The 25,292-nt window shown below is 36.2% G+C and overlaps 2 protein-coding genes and 1 pseudogene across 2 annotated transcripts; 2 read left to right on the top strand and 1 right to left on the bottom strand.

Annotated features, from left to right (window-relative positions):
- Positions 1 to 22: 22 nt before the first annotated feature.
- LOC148767171 (metalloendoproteinase 2-MMP-like) lies at positions 23 to 1,464 on the top strand. The gene has a single exon (XM_088825492.1). The coding sequence runs from the start codon at positions 39 to 41 to the stop codon at positions 1,032 to 1,034; it is 996 nt and encodes a 331-aa protein (XP_088681618.1). The 5' UTR covers positions 23 to 38; the 3' UTR covers positions 1,035 to 1,464.
- Positions 1,465 to 11,170: 9,706 nt separating this feature from the next.
- On the top strand, positions 11,171 to 12,476 carry LOC148767170 (metalloendoproteinase 2-MMP pseudogene; annotated as a pseudogene).
- Positions 12,477 to 13,022: 546 nt separating this feature from the next.
- Positions 13,023 to 23,627, bottom strand: LOC105960975 (paired amphipathic helix protein Sin3-like 2). The gene is made up of 24 exons (XM_012985197.2): positions 23,345 to 23,627; positions 23,193 to 23,274; positions 22,115 to 22,420; positions 21,834 to 22,017; positions 21,664 to 21,762; positions 21,402 to 21,566; positions 20,996 to 21,293; positions 20,567 to 20,703; positions 20,134 to 20,209; positions 20,021 to 20,050; positions 19,739 to 19,932; positions 19,490 to 19,644; positions 19,240 to 19,367; positions 18,868 to 19,122; positions 17,945 to 18,448; positions 17,699 to 17,790; positions 16,995 to 17,540; positions 16,402 to 16,499; positions 16,172 to 16,310; positions 15,919 to 16,071; positions 15,618 to 15,781; positions 14,783 to 14,894; positions 14,085 to 14,243; positions 13,023 to 13,462 (listed from the first exon to the last, which is right to left on the bottom strand). The coding sequence occupies exons 2-23, from the start codon at positions 23,267 to 23,269 to the stop codon at positions 14,118 to 14,120; spliced, it is 4,038 nt and encodes a 1,345-aa protein (XP_012840651.2). The 5' UTR covers positions 23,270 to 23,274; positions 23,345 to 23,627; the 3' UTR covers positions 13,023 to 13,462; positions 14,085 to 14,117.
- Between the last annotated feature and the right edge of the window lie 1,665 nt (positions 23,628 to 25,292).

Raw genomic sequence — 25,292 nt, 5'->3', positions numbered from 1 at the left:
CAAATGTGTATATATAAATAGACATACTACATAGCAATATGTTATACACAAACTTCTTATTCAATTCTTTGAGTATAACTTCTTCATACTTAATTATGGCACTTAAACAATTTAATCTCCTATCATTCATCTTCATTCTTGCCCTAATTTTCCTCTCTCCTATTAGCCAAGCCAAGAGGGATACACCAAGTCACAAAAAACCATCACCATTTGAGTTCATCAAAACCCTACAAGGTTGTCACAAGGGCAACAAAACCAAAGATATCCACCACCTCAAAAACTACCTCCATCAATTTGGCTATCTCCAATACCCAAATGAAACCCACGCCAACAACGACGATTTCGACGAAACCTTAGAGTCCGCCATCAAAACCTACCAGCGAAATTACCATATTAACCCCACGGGCACATTAGATGCCACGACGGTATCGAAAATGACCACCCCTCGATGTGGGGTCCCAGACATCATCAACGGTAGAAACACCATGCAGAAGCATGGGACAAAAGAACACGAATCGAACTCGAGCAGCAAACATATTCATACAGTATCTCACTACTCTTTCTTTCGGGGAAACCCTAGATGGCCATCTTCCAAAACCCATCTAACTTACAGGTTTTTGCCCAACACCCCCGCGGCGGCAGTGGGCCCTGTTTCTCGGGCCTTTCAAAAATGGGCCTCCTCCACCCATTTCACCTTTTCGCTGGCCCAGAATTCCGCCGATCTGGTGATAGGGTTTCACCGTGGGGATCACGGGGATGGATTCCCGTTCGACGGACGTGGCGGAACCCTAGCCCATGCTTTTGCTCCGACCAATAGGAGATTCCATTACGATGCGGATGAGCTGTGGTCCGTTGGGCCAGTCCAAGATGCTTTCGACTTGGAAACGGTGGCGTTGCATGAAATCGGGCACCTTCTTGGGCTAGATCATAGCTCGGTCGAGGCTGCGATTATGTACCCTCGAATTCCGTCTGGAAGGACCAAGGGTTTGAATACAGATGATATCCAGGGAATCAGAGCTCTATATAACGTGTGAAATATTGCTTCAACATGGCTTGGCGCGTGACTGAATAAAAGACCTCTCTCTCTCTCTCTCTCTCTCTCTCTCTCTCTCTCTCTCTCTCTCTCTCTCTCTCTCTCTCTCTCTCTCTCTCTCTCTCTCTCTCTCTCTCTCTCTCTCTCTCTCTCTCTCTCTCTCTCTCTCTCTCTCTCTCTCTCTCTCTCTCTCTCTCTCTCTCTCTCTCTCTCTCTCTCTCTCTCTCTCTCTCTCTCTCTCTCTCTCTCTCTCTCTCTCTCTCTCTCTCTCTCTCTCTCTCTCTCTCTCTCTCTCTCTCTCTCTGTAAGAATAAAACACATAAATTGTACGGTAATTTATGCTTTATAGTTCTGTATTTCAAGCTTGTATCTTAGAATGTGTGAGGGGTCTGAAACCTTAAATATACATGTTTTTTGTTTTGTGTGTACTTGTTATCTTGTAGTTTATCTTCTAGCTTGATATTAGGACTGAAAGTCGGAGAAATTGGATCGTAATTAACCTTTTCGGGAAAAAAATATTTTTTTCGGAAGTACAAAATTTATTCCAATTCTAATTCCAAATCCAAATTTTCTGAATCTAGAAATTCATTTAAATTCCAAAAGCTATGGAAATTTCACGAGTTTTAACATTTTTAAAAAGTTTCGGAAACTTTCAAAAATAAGGACACGCACTTTCATAAAATCGCAAAACTAAAACTACTCATATGAAAAATTCTAACGTTTTCAATATAACTACATTGATTCCAATTGCACTAGTCACCTATTTTCTTTTGTTTGTAGACGTCTTTTTAAATACCACATAAAATTATAAACAGTCGAAATGATAAAAAATCAAAACGAAAAAACTAGGTCTTCTTTTTATGTAAAAAATAGCAAATGAAATATTGACTCTCGGTAAAAAAAATTCTGGCTTCGCCACTGTTAAAATCAAAACAAAGAAAAAAAAATCTAATTTAATGGGATCAACTTAAATTTGTAACTTCTGAACACAAAAAATCAACTTCAAATAGACAAGAAATTATAGGTTGTTGAAAATACATTTACACGAGTTTTCCCATGGAGTTCTATATACACATTTCAAGAAGGCCAAAAAAAACCCTATACCAAACCCTTTGTTTCTTATATCATCTTTCTAGCATAATGCCTTAAACTTACAAATTAAGAAACCTATTACAAAAAGAGTGCTACCTTTTGCCTGTGAAAAGGAAGCCGATTGCGATTACCTCCAACTGTAGGGCGAAACCGACGTCATCGTCGGAGGCGACGGCGTTGGATAAAGAGATGAAGGAGTTCACAACGAAGAGGATTGACAGAACGGAGATCAGCAGAAACGTCACCGTCGACGAAAACGAGGATGTTCCCGGCGGCGTGGATTGTTTACTATTTTGCGGCGATTGTGGCGGTGGGGTTTGTTTGAGGGATTCGGAGGCGGAGATGACCGATTCCCACGTGCCGATTAGAATTAGAGCGCCGCCGGCTACTGTGTAGGTGAACAATCCCATGGTCGACTCTTTTCGCCTTCGGAATTTGCGAGATTGAAGAAGAAACGAGAACGGTGGTGGAATCTGGATTAGGTATATCGGATCTAACGAATTGGATCGTGGGCTCTAATTCGGCGGCGGCTCACAGTTGATCTGCAATTAAGTTCGGCGCCGGTGACCGCCAAAATGATTTTTCCAGATAGATGGATATTATTATGCAAACTAATTAGTACATAGGGGCCTTAAGATATAGGTCCCTGGGTAACAAAACTTATTAGAACTAAGAGCCTGTTTGGCTAAGCTTATAAGCTCCTAAAAATATCTTATAAGATGTTTACGAGCTTATAAGATGTTAAAAAGTGTTTGGTAAAAAAATTCGAAAAGATCTTATTTTTTCAAAAAATAAGCTGTTAGGGAGCTTATAAGATGTTTTTAAAAAAGTACTTCCACCCCACCTTTTTTCAATAAGATCTTATTTGTTTTTTTACTAAAACACTTAAAATACAAAATTACCCTCAAATACTTTATTATATTACATGAATACTAAAAACATTTATATTTTATCTAAACAACATATTCTTGTAATCAAGATTAATAATTAGTTAAAATATAATTATCATAATAATTGTAAAAAAAAATGTTCTCTATTTATATTTTATATGTATATAAAAATACCCGAATATTCATCTTATCTCAATAATAAATTATATTTCTTTTATCTAGCTATAAAAAAATATACATTTCTTTTACAACCTTTATATTATTATATATTAATATATTAATGGGAGAAAAATTAAAACTTTCACAAATCTGTTTCATTAAAATATTTTATTACACTTCATTTTATTTTAAAAAATTGTCAAATGTCATATCAACATACATAAAAAAATATTTGGTATGTTTAATATATAATTTTATATTATTATTTTGAAAAAATAATTTGTAAATATTATTATAATAACATTTTAGGAACAAAATTATTTAAGTCGAATTAGTTTGACAGTTATAATGGCGTCATGTACTTTTTTGTCATTATAGTGATATACAGACCTTTTATTTCCAAACACCTGATTAACTTATAAAAACTAAAATAAACTTATAAGTTACATATCCAAACACCTTAAAAATTAATTTTTAAAATAAGATCTAACAGCTTATCAGCTCCTAAAACATCTTATCAGATGTAGGAGCTTATAAGATGTTTTAAATAAGCTTAGCCAAACGGGCCCTAAATGACAAGTCCAACTAAACCTTTGTTTCACATCTTTCATAAAATTCATTCCAAAAATGCTCATTCAATACAAAATTCAAAATTTGCATTAAATAAATTCAAACTGCATTTATCATTTTTGTATGTTTTTCATTTTTCCATCTTATGTTTTTAATTTTTTTTACAGAATACTCGTTTGTCTTTTTTTTTCTTTCGTGATTTTAGCATTTTATGCACTATTATATATAAAAAAAACTTTATTTTTTCCTTATTTTTCTACATAATATTGAAAGTTATAACAAATAAAAAAAAACATGTTATTTATCTTTTTTAATTTTAATTTTATCTTCTATCAATAAATGTAGTTATATATAGTCACCGTAGTCGTTATTGTGCTTGCACGCATCTAAAACTTGTTCATTTTATCGCACACCATATGGTTGTTCATATACAGTACAAAAACATTACTACGGTGTACTATGATATACTACAGTTCACTATGGTATACTACGGTATACTGTGGTTTACTACAGTATACTATTCCAAACCCTAGCCGCCAACAACTCCCAGCCGTCGCCAACCCTAGCAATCAACGCAACCGCCGTGAAACAGCACAGCCGCCGCATCCATAGTCACCTATCTCTGTTTGAAAAATCTAGATCTGCCAAACGCATGCCGCCACACAATCCTCTCGTCCTAAGAACGTTCTTAATGACCTGCAACAGGTCAAATAAAGTAGCAAATCAGATCCAAACCAAACAAAATCTCTTAAAGATCAATAAAATTATATGCAATTAATCAAAATATACTACCAATAACAGATCTATACAATTAATAAGAAAAATAGCTAATCTAAGAAAGTGCGACATAGTAGTTTCATTGAACTTATAATCAAAATCTACACCCACTGCAGAGATAATGTATATATATATATATATATATATATATATATATATATATATATATATATATATATATATATATATATATATATATATATATATATATATATATATATATATATAAACCATGCTTCCTCCGCCACGCAGCCGACGCCTCCTCCACCACCACCTCCCCCGTCGACCCCGCTCCTATTCCCTCCACTGTCGGCCCCGGCCTTTGTGCTTACCGGAGAGAGCGAGATAGATATAGAGAGGTGAGAGAAAAAAAAAAGGGAGGAAATTGACAGAAAGAAAACGAGAGAGAAAGGGGGGAAGGAGAAAAGGCGAGAGAGAGAAGCTTAAAGAAAATAAATAAATCTTGGTTGAGATACGTGAAGTTATATGATTTAAATAAGGGCAAAATAGGAATAAAAGAAAAATTAAGGATGTCAGTCATATATTATTTCAAACTAAGTATGTAAGTAAAATATTGGATTTAAACTTGTCATTTAGTTCAAATTAGGTTTGATTTAAGGGGCCCATAGCATATTACCCCTAGTACGTATTAGCGAATTAATCACCCTCATCGCCAGAAAGACCAAACTACCCCTGAAATATTGAGGAATATTCGGTCCAATCATAATAGAACTAACTTTGTTTTTTGGTAAATACATAATCATTTTATGAAAGAGTTAAATGCAAAAACCACCCTTGTGTTAATCCTAAAGACCAGAAAACCCCATGTGATAAAAAAAATGATCAATACCCCCCTATAATGTGTTCAAGCAAGCACACTCAACCCTTTTTGTTTTTACCCCATTGACCACTTATGAAAAGACGAAAAAGCCCTCCAGAAAAATATTTTCGAGCTCCAGAATTTTAAGACTGAAACAATTTTTTTGAATTTTTCAATTCAGTCCATTGTATTTTCAATTAAGCCCTCTCTCCAATTAAAAAACATACAGTACAAACAAATACACACTGATCGGAACCCTAGATCTGACCCCCAAACCTCACTCCGAGTTGACTCACCAACACATGCACAGTCAACTCGGTGATAACTCACCCTCTCCACTCAGCACAAACCCAGTTTTCTGCACACACAATACCAAAACCCTCACAGAAGAGGATTAAGGTCAGAAATGAAACGGTTTGAATCAGAGGTGAATCACACTTGTCTCTCTCTCTCACCACAGTATAAATACACAAAGTTTCAACGGTCTTCAGCATTAAATATGCTGCGACGGCAAGGACACCCATTGTCCGGCAAGGCCTGCGACGGTGTTGCCAGAAAACGACAAGGGTGACGAAATACTGTAGAGAGAGAGGGGGACAGGAGAAGAGAGAGGAAACGGCGCAGCAGAAGTATGCTGCTAGGGTTTGAGAGTGGTAAGAGGAAAGGGGGGAATGGAGGGCTCAGATGGAAGCCCTAGAATAGACGGTTCAGATCTTAGGATGACTGGATCAGTGGGCTTAAGTAATTTTGGGCCCAATTTCACAAGTTGGGCTGTGAATAATTAAGATATTGGCCCAGATCACAACAGATCATTTCTATTGGGCTCAATACTTAACAGTGCTACCTTTTGCCTGTGAAAAAGGAAGCCGATTGCGATTACCTCCAACTGTAGGGCGAAACCGACGTCATCGTCGGAGGCGACGGCGTCGGATAAAGAGATGAAGGAGTTCACAACGAAGAGGATTGACAGAACGGAGATCAGCAGAAACGTCACCGTCGACGAAAACGAGGATGTTCCCGGCGGCGTGGATTGTTTACTATTTTCTGGCGAGTGTGGCGGTGGGGTTTGTTTGAGGGATTCGGAGGCGGAGATGACCGATTCCCACGTGCCGATTAGAATTAGAGCATGGTCGACTCTTTTCGCCTTCGGAATTTGCGAGATTGAAGAAGAAACGAGAACGGTGGTGGAATCTGGATTAGGTATATCGGATCTAACGAATTGGATCGTGGGCTCTAATTCGGCAGTGGCTCACAGTTGATCTGCAATTAAGTTCGGCGCCGGTGACCGCCAAAATGATTTTTCCAGATAGATGGATATTATTATGCAAACTAATTAGTACATAGGGGCCTTAAGATATAGGTCCCTGAGTAACAAAACTTATTAAAACTAAATGACAAGTCCAACTAAACCTTTGTTTCACATCTTTCATAAAATTCATTCCAAAAATGCTCATCCAATACAAAATTCAAAATTTGCATTAAATAAATTCAAACTGCATTTATCATTTTTGTATGTTTTTCATTTTTCCATCTTATGTTTTTAATTTTTTTTACAGAATACTCGTTTGTCTTTTTTTTTCTTTCGTGATTTTAGCATTTTATGCACTATTATATATAAAAAAACTTTATTTTTTCCTTTTTTGTCTACATAACATTGAAAGTTATAACAAATAAAAAAAAACGTTATTTATCTTTTTTAATTTTAATTTTATCTTCTATCAATAAATGTAGTTATATATAGTCACCGTAGTTGCTATTGTGCTTGCACGCATCTAAAACTTGTTCATTTTATCGCACACCATATGGTTGTTCATATACAGTACAAAAACATTACTACGGTGTACTATGGTATACTACAGTTCACTATGGTATACTACGGTATACTGTGGTTTACTACAGTATACTATTCCAAACCCTAGCCGCCAACAACTCCCAGCCGTCGCCAACCCTAGCAATCAACGCAACCGCCGTGAAACAGCACAGCCGCCGCATCCATAGTCACCTACCTCTGTTTGAAAAATCTAGATCTGCCAAAACCTAGATCTGCCATGTTTAATCCTAACGCATGCCGCCACTCAATCATCTCGTCCTAAGAACGTTCTTAATGACCTGCAACAGGTCAAATAAAGTAGCAAATCAGATCCAAACCTAACAAAATCTCTTAAAGATCAATAAAATTATATGCAATTAATCAAAATATACTATCAATAACAGATCTATACAAACAATAAGAAAAATAGCAAATCTAAGAAAGTACGACATAGTAGTTTCATTGAACTTATAATCAAAATCGACACCCACTGCAGAGATAATGTATATATATATATATATATATATATATATATATATATATATATATATATATATATATATATATATATATATATATATATATATATATATATAAAACCTGCTTCCTCCGCCACGCAGCCGCCGCCTCCTCCACCACCACCTCCCCCGTCGACCCCGCTCCTATTCCCTCCACTGTCGGCCCCGGCCTTTGTGCTTACCGGAGAGAGCGAGATAGAGATAGAGAGGTGAGAGAAAAAAAAAAGGGAGGAAATTGACAGAAAGAAAACGAGAGAGAGAGGGGGGAAGGAGAAAAGGCGAGAGAGAAGATTAAAGAAAATAAATAAATCTTGGTTGAGATACGTGAAGTTATATGATTTAAATAAGGGCAAAATAGGAATAAAAGAAAAATTAAGGATGTCAGTCATATATTATTTCAAACTAAGTATTTAAGTAAAATATTGTATTTAAACTTGTCATTTAGTTCAAATTAGGTTTGATTTAAGGGGTTCATAGCATATTACCCCTAGTACGTATTAGCGAATTAATCACCCTCATCGCCAGAAAGACCAAACTACCCCTGAAATATTGAGGAATATTCGGTCCAATCATAATAGAACTAACTTTGTTTTTTGGTAAATACATAATCATTTTACGAAAGAGTTAAATGCAAAAACCACCCTTGTGTTAATCCTAAAGACCAGAAAACCCCATGTGATAAAAAAAGTGATCAATACCCCCCTATAATGTGTTCAAGCAAGCACACTCAACCCTTTTTGTTTTTACCCCATTGACCACTTATGAAAAGACAAAAAAGCCCTCCAGAAAAATATTTTCGAGCTCCAGAATTTTAAGACTGAAACAATTTTTTTGAATTTTTCAATTCAGTCCATTGTATTTTCAATTAAGCCCTCTCTCCAATTAAAAAACACACAGTAGCAAACAAATACACACACTTCTCTCTGCGCAAGTATACACACCTCACCCCACCACAGTCGTCTCCGCCGCCACCTTCTTATCATCATACAAATCTCAAACCCACTCGAGAAAGCTCCGCCCAATTCAAAATAAAACGGGATTTTTTGCAACCTCTAAGGTGGAGGGACGTTGATCCGACGAGTTTGCTCCCGAAGAAAACCGCCGGCACAAGGCCACTAGAGCCCATCGTCGATTTCCTTACCCTCTGAATCGTGTTCAATTTTGATTTTCTCACCTAATTCAGGGCTGAAATTCTGAGTTGTTGGGGGAGGAACTGAAGACGGTGGGGAAGAATTGAAGTGGTGGCGGAATTGAAGAAGGGGGTACGGACTTACGGTGGAATTGAAGTAATAAATCTGAAAGTGGCGCCGATGGGCCATTTGCGGGTGAAGACGACGATTTTGAGAGGGCCAACGATGGATTTTGCTCTTCGTCGAAGTGGAGGTCGCCGGACGACAACTTGGAGAAGAGAACTTGATTTTTTCATGGCGGCGGATGAGGCTTGGACAGGGAGAAGAAGAACATGATTTTTTTTAATTAATTAATTTATATAATATATATTTTTTCACAATTTATTTGTTTAAATTGAAAATTAAAAGTACAGAAAGTCTCAAAGGGGCAATTTTGTCTTTTCACACAAAATATTGCACAAAAATCAAACAGGAGTCGCACGAAGAGCGCGTGAACGACACAGCCGATCGGGAGGGGGGGAAACGACTTTGACTATTGAATACAGGGGGGTCTGAGTCACTTTTTTTTATCACATGGGGTTTACTGGTCTTTAAAATTAACACAGGGGGAGTTTTTGCATTTAACTCTTTTATGAAATTATTTATCGTTTTGGAAAAAAAAAATTATTTTAGTTTGCTATTATTAGTACTAATTTGTTAAGTAGATAATTAATGGTAAAAAAAAATTAGTAAGAGGAATATTTTTTTATAATTTGTTTTTTACTAGAATCCATAATATTTATTTAAAAGATTAATACCCTAATTTAGATAAATAACCCCCACATAAAATTACTGGGTAACGATCGTCGTTTTTTATTTATAAAATATTATATTTGGTGAAATATATCAAGTGATTTTAGATCATAGATCTATATAAATAACCATCTGCTAAGCCACACATACACATAGGTGCGTGTGTGTTATTATATATAGATCAATGCCGTCCAATCACCAGATATATTTCATCGAACTCAACATCTACAAAATCGTTATTTTGTTAATGTAAATTTGAAAATGAGCACACTGCCATTTTACTTTTTTTTTTTTTTTTTGATAATGAAAGAACCTGCAGCCAATTATATAGGTGCACTAGATAAACCTATATAATAACTTGCAAACCATGCATACAAGATAAGTAAATCACACTAAACTGACCATGTATTACAAACTCGACATAACGATCGTTGGCATAATGCCGTTGTACTTTACTTTTGATTGCATAGGACACGAGAGTTGTTTGCATTTATATACTTACTGGATGATGCTAATTACTTATATCACCTGAGGTAGTGGAGTAGGGAGTGGAAGAGGATCTAAACCGAGGATCCCGTTCGGGGAGCAGGGAGTGGCGGATCGGCGGGGGGAGGATCCCGAGGGGGATTCACTTGGAGATCGCGAGGGGGATCCGGAGCACGGGAAGAAGGTGGCAAGCCAGAGCCTCCGCGGATTGGGAGGTTGTTAGCTGTGTCATTCTCTCTCCGAGCGGATGGCTCAGGAGGATCTTGCTGGCTACGTGATCTGGTTTGCATTTCCACAGATGGCGCCAAAATGATGATGCTAATTACTTAGATCACCTGAGGTAGTGTGGTAAACGAGCTAGGAAAGCTAAGCAGATCAGTAGCTTGCCAATTCGATAATCCTGAGGTCCTTGCGAAATGAACACACGTGAACTAAGCCGGGGGTTGATCCGGCGGAAACCCCTCCGACGCTCAAGTCAGATGTACGGATCGTGGAGATGGTAGAGAGAATAAGCACTCTAGAAAACTTGTGAATAATAGAACGTACCTTAACAAATGAGTAAAAACCTCTATATATATGTCGTTGATTGGGTTGGGTTTACTTTATTAGGCCCAAGCCTTATTTTGAAGGTGCTTGGGCTTTCGTGTAGTTGGCCCAATTATTAGACAAATTGAGCGCCAATTGAATCGACTCAATTAGGTATATCATTATTTATTGTTATCAAAGAGTTTTTTTAATTTTACTTGGAATATTGGACCAATTGCATTATTTTTCAATTTCCAAAATAAAAAAGATTTTTGTTTTTTCAAATGTGGTAATTTAATTCCAATTTGTTCAATTTCCTCCCAATTTTCCAAGTCATTGGTCACAATATAGTTTCCTAAAAATTCCAAACCCGTCAATTATTCGAGGAAAATAAACACAATTTATTTCCACAATTTATACATATGGACGCAAATTTCCACAATATAGTCATTGGTCTTCTAAATGCAAGGAATGTTCTAGTGAAACATAAAACAGACTTCTACTATGAGTCGTCTCTAATATTTATGCATCATTTCTCCACATACAAATGTGTATATATAAATAGACATACTACATAGCAATATGTTATACACAAACTTCTTATTCAATTCTTTGAGTATAACTTCTTCATACTTAATTATGGCACTTAAACAATTTAATCTCCTATCATTCATTTTCATTCTTGCCCTAATTTCCCTCTCTCCTATTGGCCAATCCAAGAGGGATACACCAAGTCACAAAAAACCATCACCATTTGAGTTCATCAAAACCCTACAAGGTTGTCACAAGGGTAACAAAACCAAAGATATCCACCACCTCAAAAACTACCTCCATCAATTTGGCTATCTCCAATACCCAAATGAAACCCACGCCAACAACGACGATTTCGACGAAACCTTAGAGTCCGCCATCAAAACCTACCAGCGAAATTACCATATTAACCCCACGGGCACATTAGATGCCACGACGGTATCGAAAATGACCACCCCTCGATGTGGGGTCCCCGACATCATCAACGGTAGAAACACCATGCAGAAGCATGGGACAAAAGAACACGAATCGAACTCGAGCAGCAAACATATTCATACAGTATCTCACTACTCTTTCTTTCCGGGAAACCCTAGATGGCCGCCTTCCAAAACCCATCTAACTTACAGGTTTTTGCCCAACACCCTCGCGGCGGCAGTGGGCCCTGTTTCTCGGGCCTTTCAAAAATGGGCCTCCTCTACCCATTTCACCTTTTCGTTGGCCCAGAATTCCGCCGATCTGGTGATAGGGTTTCATCGTGGGGATCACGGGGATGGATTCCCGTTCGACGGACGTGGCGGAACCCTAGCCCATGCTTTTGCTCCGACCAATGGGAGATTCCATTACGATGCGGATGAGCCGTGGTCCGTTGGGCCAGTCCAAGATGCTTTCGACTTGGAAACGGTGGCGTTGCATGAAATCGGGCACCTTCTTGGGTTAGAACATAGCTCGGTCGAGGCTGCGATTATGTACCCTCGAATTCCGTCTGGAAGGACCAAGGGTTTGAATACAGATGATATCCAGGGAATCAGAGCTCTATATAACGTGTGAAATATTGCTTCAACATGGCTTGGCGCGTGACTGAATAAAAGACCTCTCTCTCTCTCTCTCTCTCTCTCTCTCTCTCTCTCTCTCTCTCTCTCTCTCTCTCTCTCTCTCTCTCTCTCTCTCTCTCTCTCTCTCTCTCTCTCTCTCTCTCTCTCTCTCTCTCTCTCTCTCTGTAAGAATAAAACACATAAATTGTACGGTAATTTATGCTTTATAGTTCTGTATTTCAAGCTTGTATCTTAGAATGTGTGAGGGGTCTGAAACCTTAAATATACATGTTTTTTTTTTGTGTGTGCTTATTATCTTGTAGTTTATCTTCTAGCTTGATATTAGGACTGAAAGTCGGAGAAATGGATCGTAATTAACCTTTTCGGGAAAAAATTATTTTTTTCGGAAGTACAAAATTTATTCCAATTCTAATTCCAAATCCAAATTTTCTGAATCTAGAAATTCATTTAAATTCCAAAAGCTATGGAAATTTCACGAGTTTTAACATTTTAAAAAAGTTTCGGAAACTTTCAAAAATAAGGACACGCACTTTCATAAAATCGCAAAACTAATACTCATGTGAGAAATTCTAACGTTTTCAATATAACTACATTGATTCCAATTGCACTAGTCACCTATTTTCTTTTGTTTGTAGTCGTCTTTTTAAATACCACCTAAAATTATAAACAGTCGAAATGATAAAAAATCAAAACGAAAAAACTAGGTCTTCGTTTTATGTAAAAAATAGCAAATGAAATATTGACTCTCGGTAAAAAAAATTCTGGCTTCGCCACTGTTAAAATCAACACAAAGAAAAAAAATCTAATTTAATGGAATCAACTTAAATTTGTAACTTCTGAACACAAAAAATCAACTTCAAATAAACAAGAAATTATAGGTTGTTGAAAATACATTTACATTAGTTTTCCCATGGAGTTCTATATACACATTTCAAGAAGGCAAAAAAAGAACCCTATCCCCAACCCTTTGTCTCTTATATCATCTTTCTGGCAGAATCCCAACTGCCTGAAACTTACAAACAAACCTATTACAACATTGTAAGAAACAAAAAGAGAGCTACCTCTTGCCTGTGAAAAAAGTTATAAATACAATCAAATAAACATAAGACTCTACACTTAAGATTACGGGGCCAAATCCTTTTATATACAGACAGATCAACTGCATCCGTTCCATCGACATGATCAGATCAAACCAATAAGTTATTTAATTCCTTCGTACGCAAATCGACGAACTTGCTGACATGCCAGTTCTTCGATAGAGAAATTGCCAGCAAAGTCTGCCGGAAAAAAAAAGAAAAGATAAAACAGCGTAAGTGGGGGAAAGCAAGGTAGTCAGAATCAGCATTTGAAGTAAAATAGAAAGGGGACCGTGAAATCGTAATCGTGAAATCCAATTGCAAAATTGTAGGATTTCACATATCTTGTACATTTAAATAGATTCCAACTTTTTTTATGCCTTATATATATATATATATATATATATATATATATATATATATATATATATATATATATATATATATATAACATCTCCACCCAACATAAATCAATACTTGGTCGTTAAATCGCAGAAAAATCATAGATTTTCAAGATTTTACTCCCATTCTCGGAGGATTTTGCTTGGATTAGGATTCTACTGGGATTTAACAAAGCGTAGGCCGTAGGGCAGTTAAATCGTAAAAATCCTAGAATTTTAGGATTTTAGTCAGGATTTCAACTATCTTGAGGCAGAGAGATTTTTTATTTTGAAGGCAAGATTAATGTTGGGTCTATTGAAAAAGGCAATGGGTCCATGTGGATCCGATCCAAATACAGTCCAACTATTTTCCACCGCTAGTTTTAAATTAACACATAACTCTATCTAAAACAGAATCTCCACAAGGGTAAAACGGTAAATACCTCATGTGGCATCGTGAAAAAGGGAATGCCAAATCATAGAGATGCTGACAAAAACTGGTGAAACCTTTGCACCCTCGCTTGTTCCTTGCTTGATGATCTGTTCTTTCTTCTCCGCCCTAAACGAATAAAGTAGTCCTCTGTGTCTAAAACGTATGAGATCTGAAATAACAATTTCGAGATCAGATTAAAGAAAGAATCTAACCAAATGAGAACCACATAGCCGAGAAACATAAATTATATTTGCATTTTGCAATTATAGGATATACTACAAATATATTATGATGTCAACTATATCAACATTACAAGTCGAACTCAACCCATATACGTAAGCATTACCGAAATACCACAGGGCTAATATAGTCATTTAATAAACTGATAATTTTGGACATTTGCATTAACTTCTACGACAAAGACAGATGAAGAATTTATGACTTAGGAAGGTTTCTGTATTTACGGAAGAGCAATAAATTTTGTAGTGTATCGATATTACGCTGGAGAAATACATGTAAGCAATCTTTGTACGTGTAATCAACACACGTGCACACAAGAGAGAGATTCGAGGACACGTCAAAGGAGAATTCAATGAAAAATTGATGAAATAAGATTTCGCACGTGACAAATAAAAGAGGTATATTAACAAAAAATTGACTAAATCTGACGCTCACTTATTCCGAAATAATACGGAGAATTAATTGTACCTTAAATGAGTTGGTTGCCATCTTGCATTCCAAACCATTCATTATCAACACGTTTTCTGTAGCCATATAGAAAGCACTAGCTTCGTCAAGACTAGCATACTTCCGCATATTCCTGCACGTGTCAAGAGCAGGTCAGGCAGTGAAATAAACAAAATACAAACTTTTTGTACTCGAATGATTTATTTTGTTGTACATTGAAATACTGAGCTCAAATAAAATGGTAATTAAATATCAAATATTGTATCATTATTAATTTGTGTCCGACTATAGTTCAATTCGAGGGATGAGCAACAGTAGGACAGGTTATAGGAAGCATTTGCGGCATATTCTTAGATTGCCAATAATTGTTCCTTTCAATGAGGACTCAAACTTCAACTTCTAAATAAGCCTGATAAAACGGGTAAATAAATAACAAAGACAGCTATTACTTATGTCCCCAAAATAATCATTAAATTGTTACGACTTCCATTTTGATCTACTAATCATCCCGGCAATACTACGGGAAGTGCAAGAAAAAGGAAATGTAAAATAAGGGTTTAGAGTAGGTACATAAGTCAAACAAAGAAGTGTCTGATATGTCTATTAGTATCTAAATAATAAAAATATAGCAGAAATAGTAGTCTATAGAAAGGAATAACTTTCCTGAAATCCAGTTTCAAGCAAATAAAGGTAATAATTCAATGTCATTGCGACGGCATATATCGAAAAATCTACGTCACTGCATGTCTGGAGAAAAACTGCAATAATTTCCACATCTTTCTAGTCGGAAGATTTAATCCATTTCTTAAAATAAGAGGCGCTCTTGTATTTCAAGATTGGAACTTTATATCAATACCTCTTCAGCATTATTGGGGACGACTCCTTTTTTCCATGAACCGATGAAAGATAGTCATTTTGGAGATAGGCGGCAAAATTAGGATCCACTGAAACTGCAGTTGCTTCGGACTTCTCATTTGTATCGTCCATTAACTGGATCGACAAGCGGGTGGGAAAAGATGTCTACAAAAATTTTTACAAAATTAAAAAAAAAAGGTTAAAAATTATGATTATAATAATAATCGGTACAGTTGTTGACAATAATGAAGAAAACAAGTCAATATCAATGCATTATAAAAGGAACTGATGTGAAGACGTACACATTCAAGCCGGTATATGTTCTCCTCGTGCAGAATAACATGGGCATTTTCGTAATAAACTGAATCAACGTACTTCTCTGACTTTCTAGAACTTTCATATTCATACAACTGAAGAAGCTTACAGTCCACTTCGTCACCCGTAATAGCTTGAAGCTGCAGATGAAAGACAGAGCACGAGTAAATATGTGGTATGGAAATTAAGGCACTTGCAGAAAGGATAAAAAAAAAGTACAATAAAAAAAAGGAAGAATACCTGTTTGACCAGCTTATATATCAACTTATCTAAAGTAAACAGCATATAAGACTGGTTTCCAATCAGTGATCGACAATCATCTTCATATTTTGTATTATCAGAAGATCCATCAAGTAAGCTAAATAGAGCACTTATAAACCTGCAATGAATTTCAATTAGAAATCCGTAAAAGAGTATATGGCTCCCAAGATATAATAAATAAATTAAATTCTGCAATTAAAAAAAAAAACCTGGAGTAAGTATCAGAACTCTCGTCCTTTGTGATTCTCCATTTCGATTCTCCAGATACTGAATTCACCTTAGCTGATAATATTCTCTCATATAGTGTCTGCAAGAACGGAATACCATCAAAACAAAACTCATCAAATGTTTAACACTTTATCGTAAATTCATACTTAGGGGGCGGTCGAAATCGGAAGATCGAATTAGAATTGACAGTTTCTGGAGAAAAAAATCGATTTTTTTCAGAAGTGTAAAAATAATTCCAATTTCCTTAAAAAAAAACCGGAAAACGAATTTCAGAAACTGGAATGAAAAAAACTTGTTCCAAAATTGGAAACTTTCGGATCGGAACCGGAAGAATTCGGAAACTTTTAATTTTAGTCACCGAAAATACAAAATAAATTGTAGTGAAAAAAATCGGAATTTTTAGAAACTGAAATCAGATAGAAAATCGGAATCTAATATTTATTTCAATTCCCATCTAAAAAAATTTGGAAAAATCGGAAATCAAAATTTTGGAATTCGGAATGAAAAATTGTTCCAAAATCGGAAAATTTCGGATCAGCACCCCTATTCATGCTCTACTATATTATAACTTTACCTGATGGAGTCTAAAAAGCACGTAAAAGGCGTCATTTCCATAGAAAATTTGACGATCCTTTTTCTCGCCGCCAACTAATGGAGAAGCCACGTGCTTCGACAGAGGTTTACAAGTCTGGAGAAAATATTCAGACTGAGGCACAGATGTGCCATCTATCCCAGTATAGCGAGCTTCAATTGTATTCTCAGCGTCACCTTCACTCTCAGCTTTACCATCTTCTTCCTCCTCTGCCTGCTCTTCCCTCGAACACTCATCTGGAGCTGACTCACTGCCCGAAGCATCTGCCGCCTCGGAAAGATTCTCACTGTCCCCGTCATCGGCATTTTCACACGCAGCAGCATTTGCATGATTCTCTTCATGATTGGTCATTTCACATGGCATGCCATTTTTCTTAGGCAAGACTTGTGAATTGTCATCCTCATAGGCACCAAAATTATCTTCGGTGTCGCAAATAGGGGAAAGTTCACCCTCTTCTTTCTCGTTTTTACTAAGGCCTTCTGCAAACTCTCCATTTGTCGATTGATTCAATCTCAGTGTATCGGAAACCTATTGCATACAAGATAATTATACCAAAAGAAAATGAAGAGAAAGCGGCAACCAGAACAATTGGTAGAAGATGGAACAAAATCTTTCATATACGTCAATATGGTTTGTCCATTCAAAAATTCAATTTTATCAGTTAAGCCAAAATCATGAATTTGTACCTTAGAAGGGAGAATCTCCACTGCAATAGGTTTGGATCCATTGCTTTCCTCGATGTGACCATTAATCACGCGCGAGGAGGTTGCACCTTGAACTTTAATTTCAAAAGAATTCAAATAATTATAAGAATACATCGTACTTAGAGAAAACATCAACCTTAACAAATTCAAAACAAAAGGCAGTTGCATACATATTATGCCACCTTAAAATTATTAGTAAAGCTTTTATTGTTTATCGTAAATGCATACCATGATTAACATCTGGTCCAGAAGCAACAGCTGCGTTAGAGTTAGTTAATCTTTCACCGACAGACACGGAAAGCCATTCTTTAGCTTGTTGAGGTGATGTAGTAAAATCACTGTTGCAGTTAGACTTTGGTTGCTTCAAGCTCGAGGGGATAGCATCAGTATTCGGACTATCTTCACTTTCAATTGTGCTGTTTTTCGCAATTTGATGCTTAGAGACACTGTTATCTTCAGTACCGACAAAATCATGTGGCCTGGAGTGAACACTGAGCATTGGCTCGAGAAATTTGGTCCATAACCTTATAACTTTATTCAATTGTTCTTTTGTTGAGCACACCTCTTCGCACGAGTATTTGATAATCTTGAAAACATCTTCATGAATTTCGGTATCGGAATATTCAAATTCAAGGTCTGGAACGATTGAGTGCCTACTTCCAGCGGCAATATGAAGCACGTCGTCGTCTTTTTGTCTTTTCTCCTTGATTTCTTTGATCTCGGTCACTAAAGCTGCAATCGCAAGCATGAAAAATAAACTTGAGAACCACAATACAGATGGAAAGCAATCGTGGAACCTCAAAATTATTTACAATGGTGATTCATGGATGAATATTATGACCTAGATGAAAATAGAAATCTAATTTGAATGAGACACATTGCAAATGCGGCAATAAGAAAAAGAAAGTAGCAATAGAAAAAAAAAAGGCAACATATGAGCAGTTGTAATGAGACATGAAAATGAGTATTATGCTTGAATGCCAAAATCGAGTCTCTCATCTATGAACTATCGTATTAGACAAACTAACTATAAGCTGCTATTACTACAAATGAAAAACCTTCAAGATTTGCAAAATCCTAAGAAGGCCAAGCGTATGTCAGAATTGGAACAACAAAGACCACCGGGATTGTACACAGCATGGTGAACTTACATTTTGTGCTCAAGTTCTTGGAATCTTGTTGCTTGAAATAGAAGCTCCGGTGGTCAAGAGACTTGTAATGGTTCTTAGAATATATTTCAGCCCAAATTTTGTTGAAATCCGAACGACACCTACTCCATTCCTCCTGCTTCTGCTTAAGGCGGGTGAGGATAACTGGCAATGCAACAGATGGATTCTTACGCAAAACATCCATTGCATCAAGACCATGATCACTATACAGGCGTTCAATGCTTCTCAAATTCAGAGCTGCAAGGGATAAATTTAAAATAAAATAAAAAAAGCAATGGATCCAATCAATCATTAAATATGCATAAAAGAAACGATAAGAGGAGAGCGTTTATCCATAATTCTACAGTGACGAACCTGAGAGATGGTCTTCAACCCGTATGGGACTGTCAGAACCAATTGTATTATTATTAATACCATTCAAGAACTCCTCTACTTTTTTGGCAGTTGCAGTGACAGACTCCAACAACATATCTAGCTCAAACCTGAAATATAATCAAAACCACATGACAGAATTATAAAATTATGAAATATGAGTATAAAACAAAATTAGTTAGTCTCATAGTTACGAATAAGATAGACAGAAAGTGGAAGGGTCATACTATACCTATCATCTTCACATCTAAACAGGCTTTCTTCATATTGGTTTCTCCGCATGTGTTTAAACGAGTAATCCTCACTGCCAGATGTCACAGATACCCAATGATCGTTTAGAACATGGGAACCAAGCTCTGATCTCTGGCTGGCTAAAGGTATTGGATACTGCAAAAGTCAAAATTGCGACAAAGAAAAATTTTAGAATGTTCCGATAAAAAGCTTAACCGTGAATTTCAAACCATGCACCAGAAACTCGTACATCTTCGGGAAGACGACGATAACTAGGAGAGCAGCGATCGCAATTAGAGAGGTCAAGCTCTTGAATGGACTTCCCCCAATACTTCAAATTGTATTTATCCTTCTCTTTTCCTACTTCCACTTCACGCTTTTGTTCTTTGTCCTTTTCCTCTACCCGTGGAGCTTTTGAAGAATTACCTTCATCCAATAAGGTTTCTGAAATTAAAGAAATAGATTCGTAATTAACAGAAGCACCAAAGAGAAATTATTTTATTCATGCAGCGAACACTGAGATAATACATACTTTTGCCCATAACACCAGATAGAAATCCATCTGCAAAATAAGAAATTAGTTAGAAGTTGAATTAATTAAATCAAACGATACAACTTTACCAAGCAAAAAAAAAATGTGCCTACCCTTTAGCTCACAGCGCTCTAAAAATTGATGGAACCCTTCCATAAGATCGGGATATTTTCCAATTAAATCAGCAACCTGAAAGCATTTGCATAAGAACCAGATACGAGGAGCTAATTTCACCAAATTGTATGGGTCGAAGTAATGAACTCATCATGAATCAATTATAATGCCTCTAATTTGAGAAAAGGCAAACAACAAAATAGTACTTTAAGAAAGACCTAACTTGGGGATGAAAAATGCTGAATAAAACAGTAGACTGATGAAGCAACTCGAAGCATATATAAGAACGGGATATGGAACTGAAGGAGGCACAAGTGATTCTATTTTCTGAAATATGACAGAACTAGAACATCTTAGCTCTATCTATATTTTCAGACCCAGAAAGATCTACATAGGATGTTTAGGGCTAAAAGGATGGCACAATGTCCATACCAAACTCTGCAATTCCGTTCTTGTAATGATTTCTGTACTGTAAATGTGAAGGCATTTTAAGAATGCCTGGTAATCATCTGCACTGCTCAGCCTCTCTTTGACTTTCTCGCAGAAACTAAATTCCTGACTGTACATACCTGCCAAGATAAAACATAATTAAACATTATAAGCCTCATTATCAAGTCAAACATAACAATCGAGGTATAGAAATAGTTTAATTGACATAAATACTAAAAAAGATAAAGGATCTTTGCTTCCCAGTTAAATTCCCGCCCACCCCACTGTCTTTCAGATTCTCATTTAAATGCTCCCCAATTATTATAACTACACCGCACAAATCTCTAATCATAAATAAATAAATAAGGATTTATGATGCAACAAGGTGATTATTCACAAGAAATGTTAAAGACATGGACTATCCTAACTCACTTTTTGTTGAATCTTTGAAATCATAGTTGACAAAATTCGAGCTCCCCCCAAAGTCTTCAACTTTTCGAGCAGGTTTCTTTTTCTCCAAAAGCCGATGTGTGCTAGTGTCCCCGTTTTCAGCGGCAGGATCTCTTTCATCCTGGTCAAGGTTTCTCTTATCTTTATTTTCCTTCTCAGTATTCTTCTTCTGCTCCTTGTTCAACTTTACAGCTGTTTTATCATCGTCCATTTCAGGACGCTCAACACTAAGATCTCGTTCCCCATGGGGATCAATGATCTTGTCACTCCTTGACCGTTGCTAAAAAAAGAAATGTGCAAAATACGATTTATTTTTTTCAGTTAGAAAGAGCACAACAAACCATAAATCTCGATAATAAAGAAAGAATAAAATGTATAGAAAAAGAACCTTATCTATGTTAGGCTGCCGCATGGTGGGGTTAGCAGAGCTCCTCTCCTCATAACGGTGGCGGCCTAAAGAAGCATGAGAAGCTGAGGCTGTGGCTGATGTATCGGGCAGAAATCTTGTGAACTCTTCAAGAAGGTCTGGATGGTCACCAAAAAGTGCTGCAACCTGAAATTGATACAAAATATCCAATATTAATAATGACGACTGAATTATACAGCCATTTCGTATTGTCTTATTCGTGTGAAAAAAGGGACATGCAAACCTCTTGGTAGACCTCCGTTATACCCTTATGTTCCTTCCGGTACATATTCAAAATGTCCAGGAAAGATTTATAAACGTGATCATCGCTTTGAAAACGCTTCTGCAGATGAAAACAAAGGAGAAGGAGATTATGTTATGTTCAAACGACTATACGAGTACTAAGAATTTTACCTTTATCTTATTGACAAAACTGATAGCCTCTTCGAACTCAACGGTTCTTTTTGGTGGAGCCTCTTCTTCATCGGTGAGGGTAATTTCATATCCCTTAGGCAAGAATGTGTTAAACCCAAGTATTAGATTAGGATGCCCTTTAAACAAGTCTTTCACCCTAGCTATGACACCAGCGGTATCGATTCTGCCAGAAACAGGTTAATGAAGAGTTATGAAAAGATGTTCCTATTGGTTGCTCAATCGTATACAAGATGATCGGACAAAATAAAGATTTGTTTTACCTTTGAGCCTTGAAATCTTTCATGACATCGAGAAATTTATCATATTTTTCCCTTTGATCCTGGAACCTATCCTTAACGTTCTTCAAATAAGTTAAAGCATCATTGGTGGTGAGTTTTTGAGCACTGCCGGGGTCAACAGCTGCATCAGTGACACTTTCTCCACCACCATTAACAGTCCCGCCGCCACCCCCGCCGTCATCGCCACCGCCTCCTTCACCAACACCACCATTAACAGTGCCGCCTCCCCCGCCGCTGCCATCTCCAGCTCCACCTCCACCTCCTACAACCGTATTTGGCAGCCCATACCTTAATATAAGAACATAAAAAACTTGAAGTTGAGAACAAGATCCACCAAAGAACCAATAATCAAAATTCAACTCGATAAAACTGCAAAGGCAACAGATGTGCATTGGAAGTGCAAAGTGCTAGATCTTTGTCACATCTATTTCTCCATTCTTCAAAATGTATATTAGCTCTAATCAACTGACACTGGTTACATATATCATACACGACCACCAAAAAAAATCAATAGGCAAAAAGCCCAACCAATCCACCTCTCTGTGTTTGTGTGTGTGTGTTTGTGTGTGTGTGTGTTTGTGTGTGTGTGTGTGTGTGTGTGTGTGTGAGAGAGAGAGAGAGAGAGAGATCTACTGCAAGCAGGCATTAAACAACAAGATACACGAAAGCATCAACGCCCATAAAGATCAAGGATTCATTTCCAGTATTTCACCCACCACAACAATCTCAGCAACCCTAATCAGCATAACAATTAAAGCTAATTTTTCTTTTTCTTTTTTTCTTTTTCGAAACCAATTCAACACTAGAGACGGCTACAAAATGAAGAATCCGTACCAGAAAAATTATGATCAATAAAACCACAACAAAATCCAGTTAATTAAGCCACATATCACCAAAAACCACACTCTTTTGCAGACGAACGTTAAACCATTCAACCTCAAATAAATTTAAAAAAAAAAAATCAAATCACGGAAAATCATATAGAACATAAACAAGAGTAAATCACTAACGATTACAGCAATTCATGATGTATAGAAAAAAAAAAAAAAAAAAAACTTACGATTCTCCGCGAGAAGAAGGTCCGAACGGCCTTTTAGTTTGAGGATTCACATATGCATCGTCTCGCAAACGCTTCATCCCCTCTGCAAACACATCAACTTCAACGTTAACACCAAAAAAAAATTAGAAAAATGAAAAAAAAAAAAAATTAACCTGTGAAAATCTCTTCCCTTCAGAAAAGGGAAAAGCGAACAGATCTAATCGAAGAACCGAACCAATGGAGAAATGATTACAGTTAAAAAATCCTTAATTTATTTTTTAATTTAATTTAATTTAGCGCAGCCTCTTTGTAACGTTAGAGAGAGAGAAGGAAAAAATGAAGAGGTGAGCAAGAATTTGGAGGTGTTTTGTGGTGGTGCTCTACATACATAATATGATGTTGTATCTCTTATTACGCCAATTCTATTCTACTATTATATATACATTGAAATCTTGTAACATGTTTTATGTCTAGGGGTTCTTTTTCCCTATTTTTCTATTTCTTAATTTTCATTTTTTTCTTTTTTTTGTCAAAAAAAATTGTATTTTTCAAAGTTTCACAAATTATTAAAATGGCTATAAAAAAATTAGATGTTGTATCGAGTCATTTTTTCGCCTTTCGATTTGTGTAAAATGTGTGTATTTCTTTTTATTTACACTATCATAAAATAGTTTGCAGATCATACTAGAGATATGAAAACCATGTGTGATCAGCTCAACTTAGTAACCGTTAGCAAATGGATTCGAATTTTGATCAACCATGTAAAATGTGTGTGTGAATCTGTACATGCGTATGATTTAATAATAAAATTGGAGTTAAATGGGTGTAGCATGGAACAAACATGGCTCTAAGATGTTGTTCAAGTCATTTATAAATTTCAATTATATATAATCTATTTAATATTTATTTTTTTATGTATTTATGAATTGTGATACATGATACAAATTGAAATTTGAAACACCAATTTGAAGAAAGGTGGATTGAGGAACGCAAATAGTGGCTAAATGTTGAAAGGGAATTGTTTTTTTCGGTTTGAAAATTGCTATTTGCGGTTTTTGACAAAACCCCCCAAAAAAATATTTTATTTCACTAAAACCCCAAAACTTTCCAAAAAAATCCAAAAACCCCCCCAAAACGCCAAAAAGCCCAACTTGGGCGCCCATTTATGCAGTGCACGCCCAAGTTGGCCGTGCAAGCTGCATTTGGGCGCCCGAATTGGGCGTCCAGTGCAATTTTTTTTTTTTTTTTTTTAAATTGTCGAACGCCCAAGATGGACGCCTTGTGCGCCCATCGTGGGCATTCGACCATTTTTTTGCGAAAAAAAAAGCCCTACAAATCGATTTGTAGGGCTTTTTAACATGAAATTGGTTCCGTAATCGACCTACCCAATGCATATTACACATAAAAGAGTCGAAATTACATCAAAAAATCGAAGCCCAACCCTTCTTCAAGCTTGATTTCGAATTTTTGAATTTTTTTTTCTTTTTTTTTTTTGCTATTTGCAGTTTTGGGGGGTTTTTTGATATTTTTAAAAGTTTTTGGGGATTTTGTTAGAAACCGCGAATAGCAATTTTGTGACCGCAAATAGCATTTTCTATGTTGAAATTGGATTTCTTTTTCTTTTTCATTTTTTTTATTTAGAATACTTTAATTAATATATATTCATCTTATAAAACATAACCAAATTTTGTGTTAAATTGAGCAAAATATATTAACTTTTATATATGACTTTGCATTTGGTGAACATGCGGAGGTTTAAGTAACAACTGCAATGATTTGCTTCGTTTGATATGACTTTTTCATTGTAACAAACATTACCATTCCACTCAAATAAATAAAAATTAGATTAGGTACAAAATAATACATGTTGAATGAACTAATGTTATAGATTGTATTAATATATATATATATATATATATTGACCCACACACAAATGGAATCAAATTGTCTATTAAGTCCAGTTAAAAGTTGAAGCTTGTGATTAGTGGCAATGGCGAGTTCAGAAATTTATCATAAAGTTGACTTAATTTTTTTAGGATTATTTTTGCATTAATTTGGGATTTAAATGGATTAAATGCTCCTTCCGAAAAAAAGTTTTAAGGCCTTCTTTTATTTACAAAA

Source organism: Erythranthe guttata, chromosome 11, assembly GCF_056151865.1.
Source record: "Erythranthe guttata isolate IM_541 chromosome 11, IM_541, whole genome shotgun sequence".
NCBI lineage: Eukaryota > Viridiplantae > Streptophyta > Magnoliopsida > Lamiales > Phrymaceae > Erythranthe > Erythranthe guttata.
This window is presented reverse-complemented; position numbering and strand designations above follow the sequence as displayed.

Coding starts and splice junctions, on each gene's coding strand:
- LOC148767171 (XM_088825492.1), top strand. CDS start 39: ATGTTATACACAAACTTCTTATTCAATTCTTTGAGTATAACTTCTTCA.
- LOC105960975 (XM_012985197.2), bottom strand. CDS start 23,269: ATGAAGCGTTTGCGAGACGATGCATATGTGAATCCTCAAACTAAAAGG. Junction 18,449..18,867: donor CAAGAACTTGAGCACAAAAT/GTAAGTTCACCA, acceptor TTGCGATTGCAG/CTTTAGTGACCGAGATCAAA. Junction 16,500..16,994: donor TGCTTTTTAGACTCCATCAG/GTAAAGTTATAA, acceptor CCGTTCTTGCAG/ACACTATATGAGAGAATATT.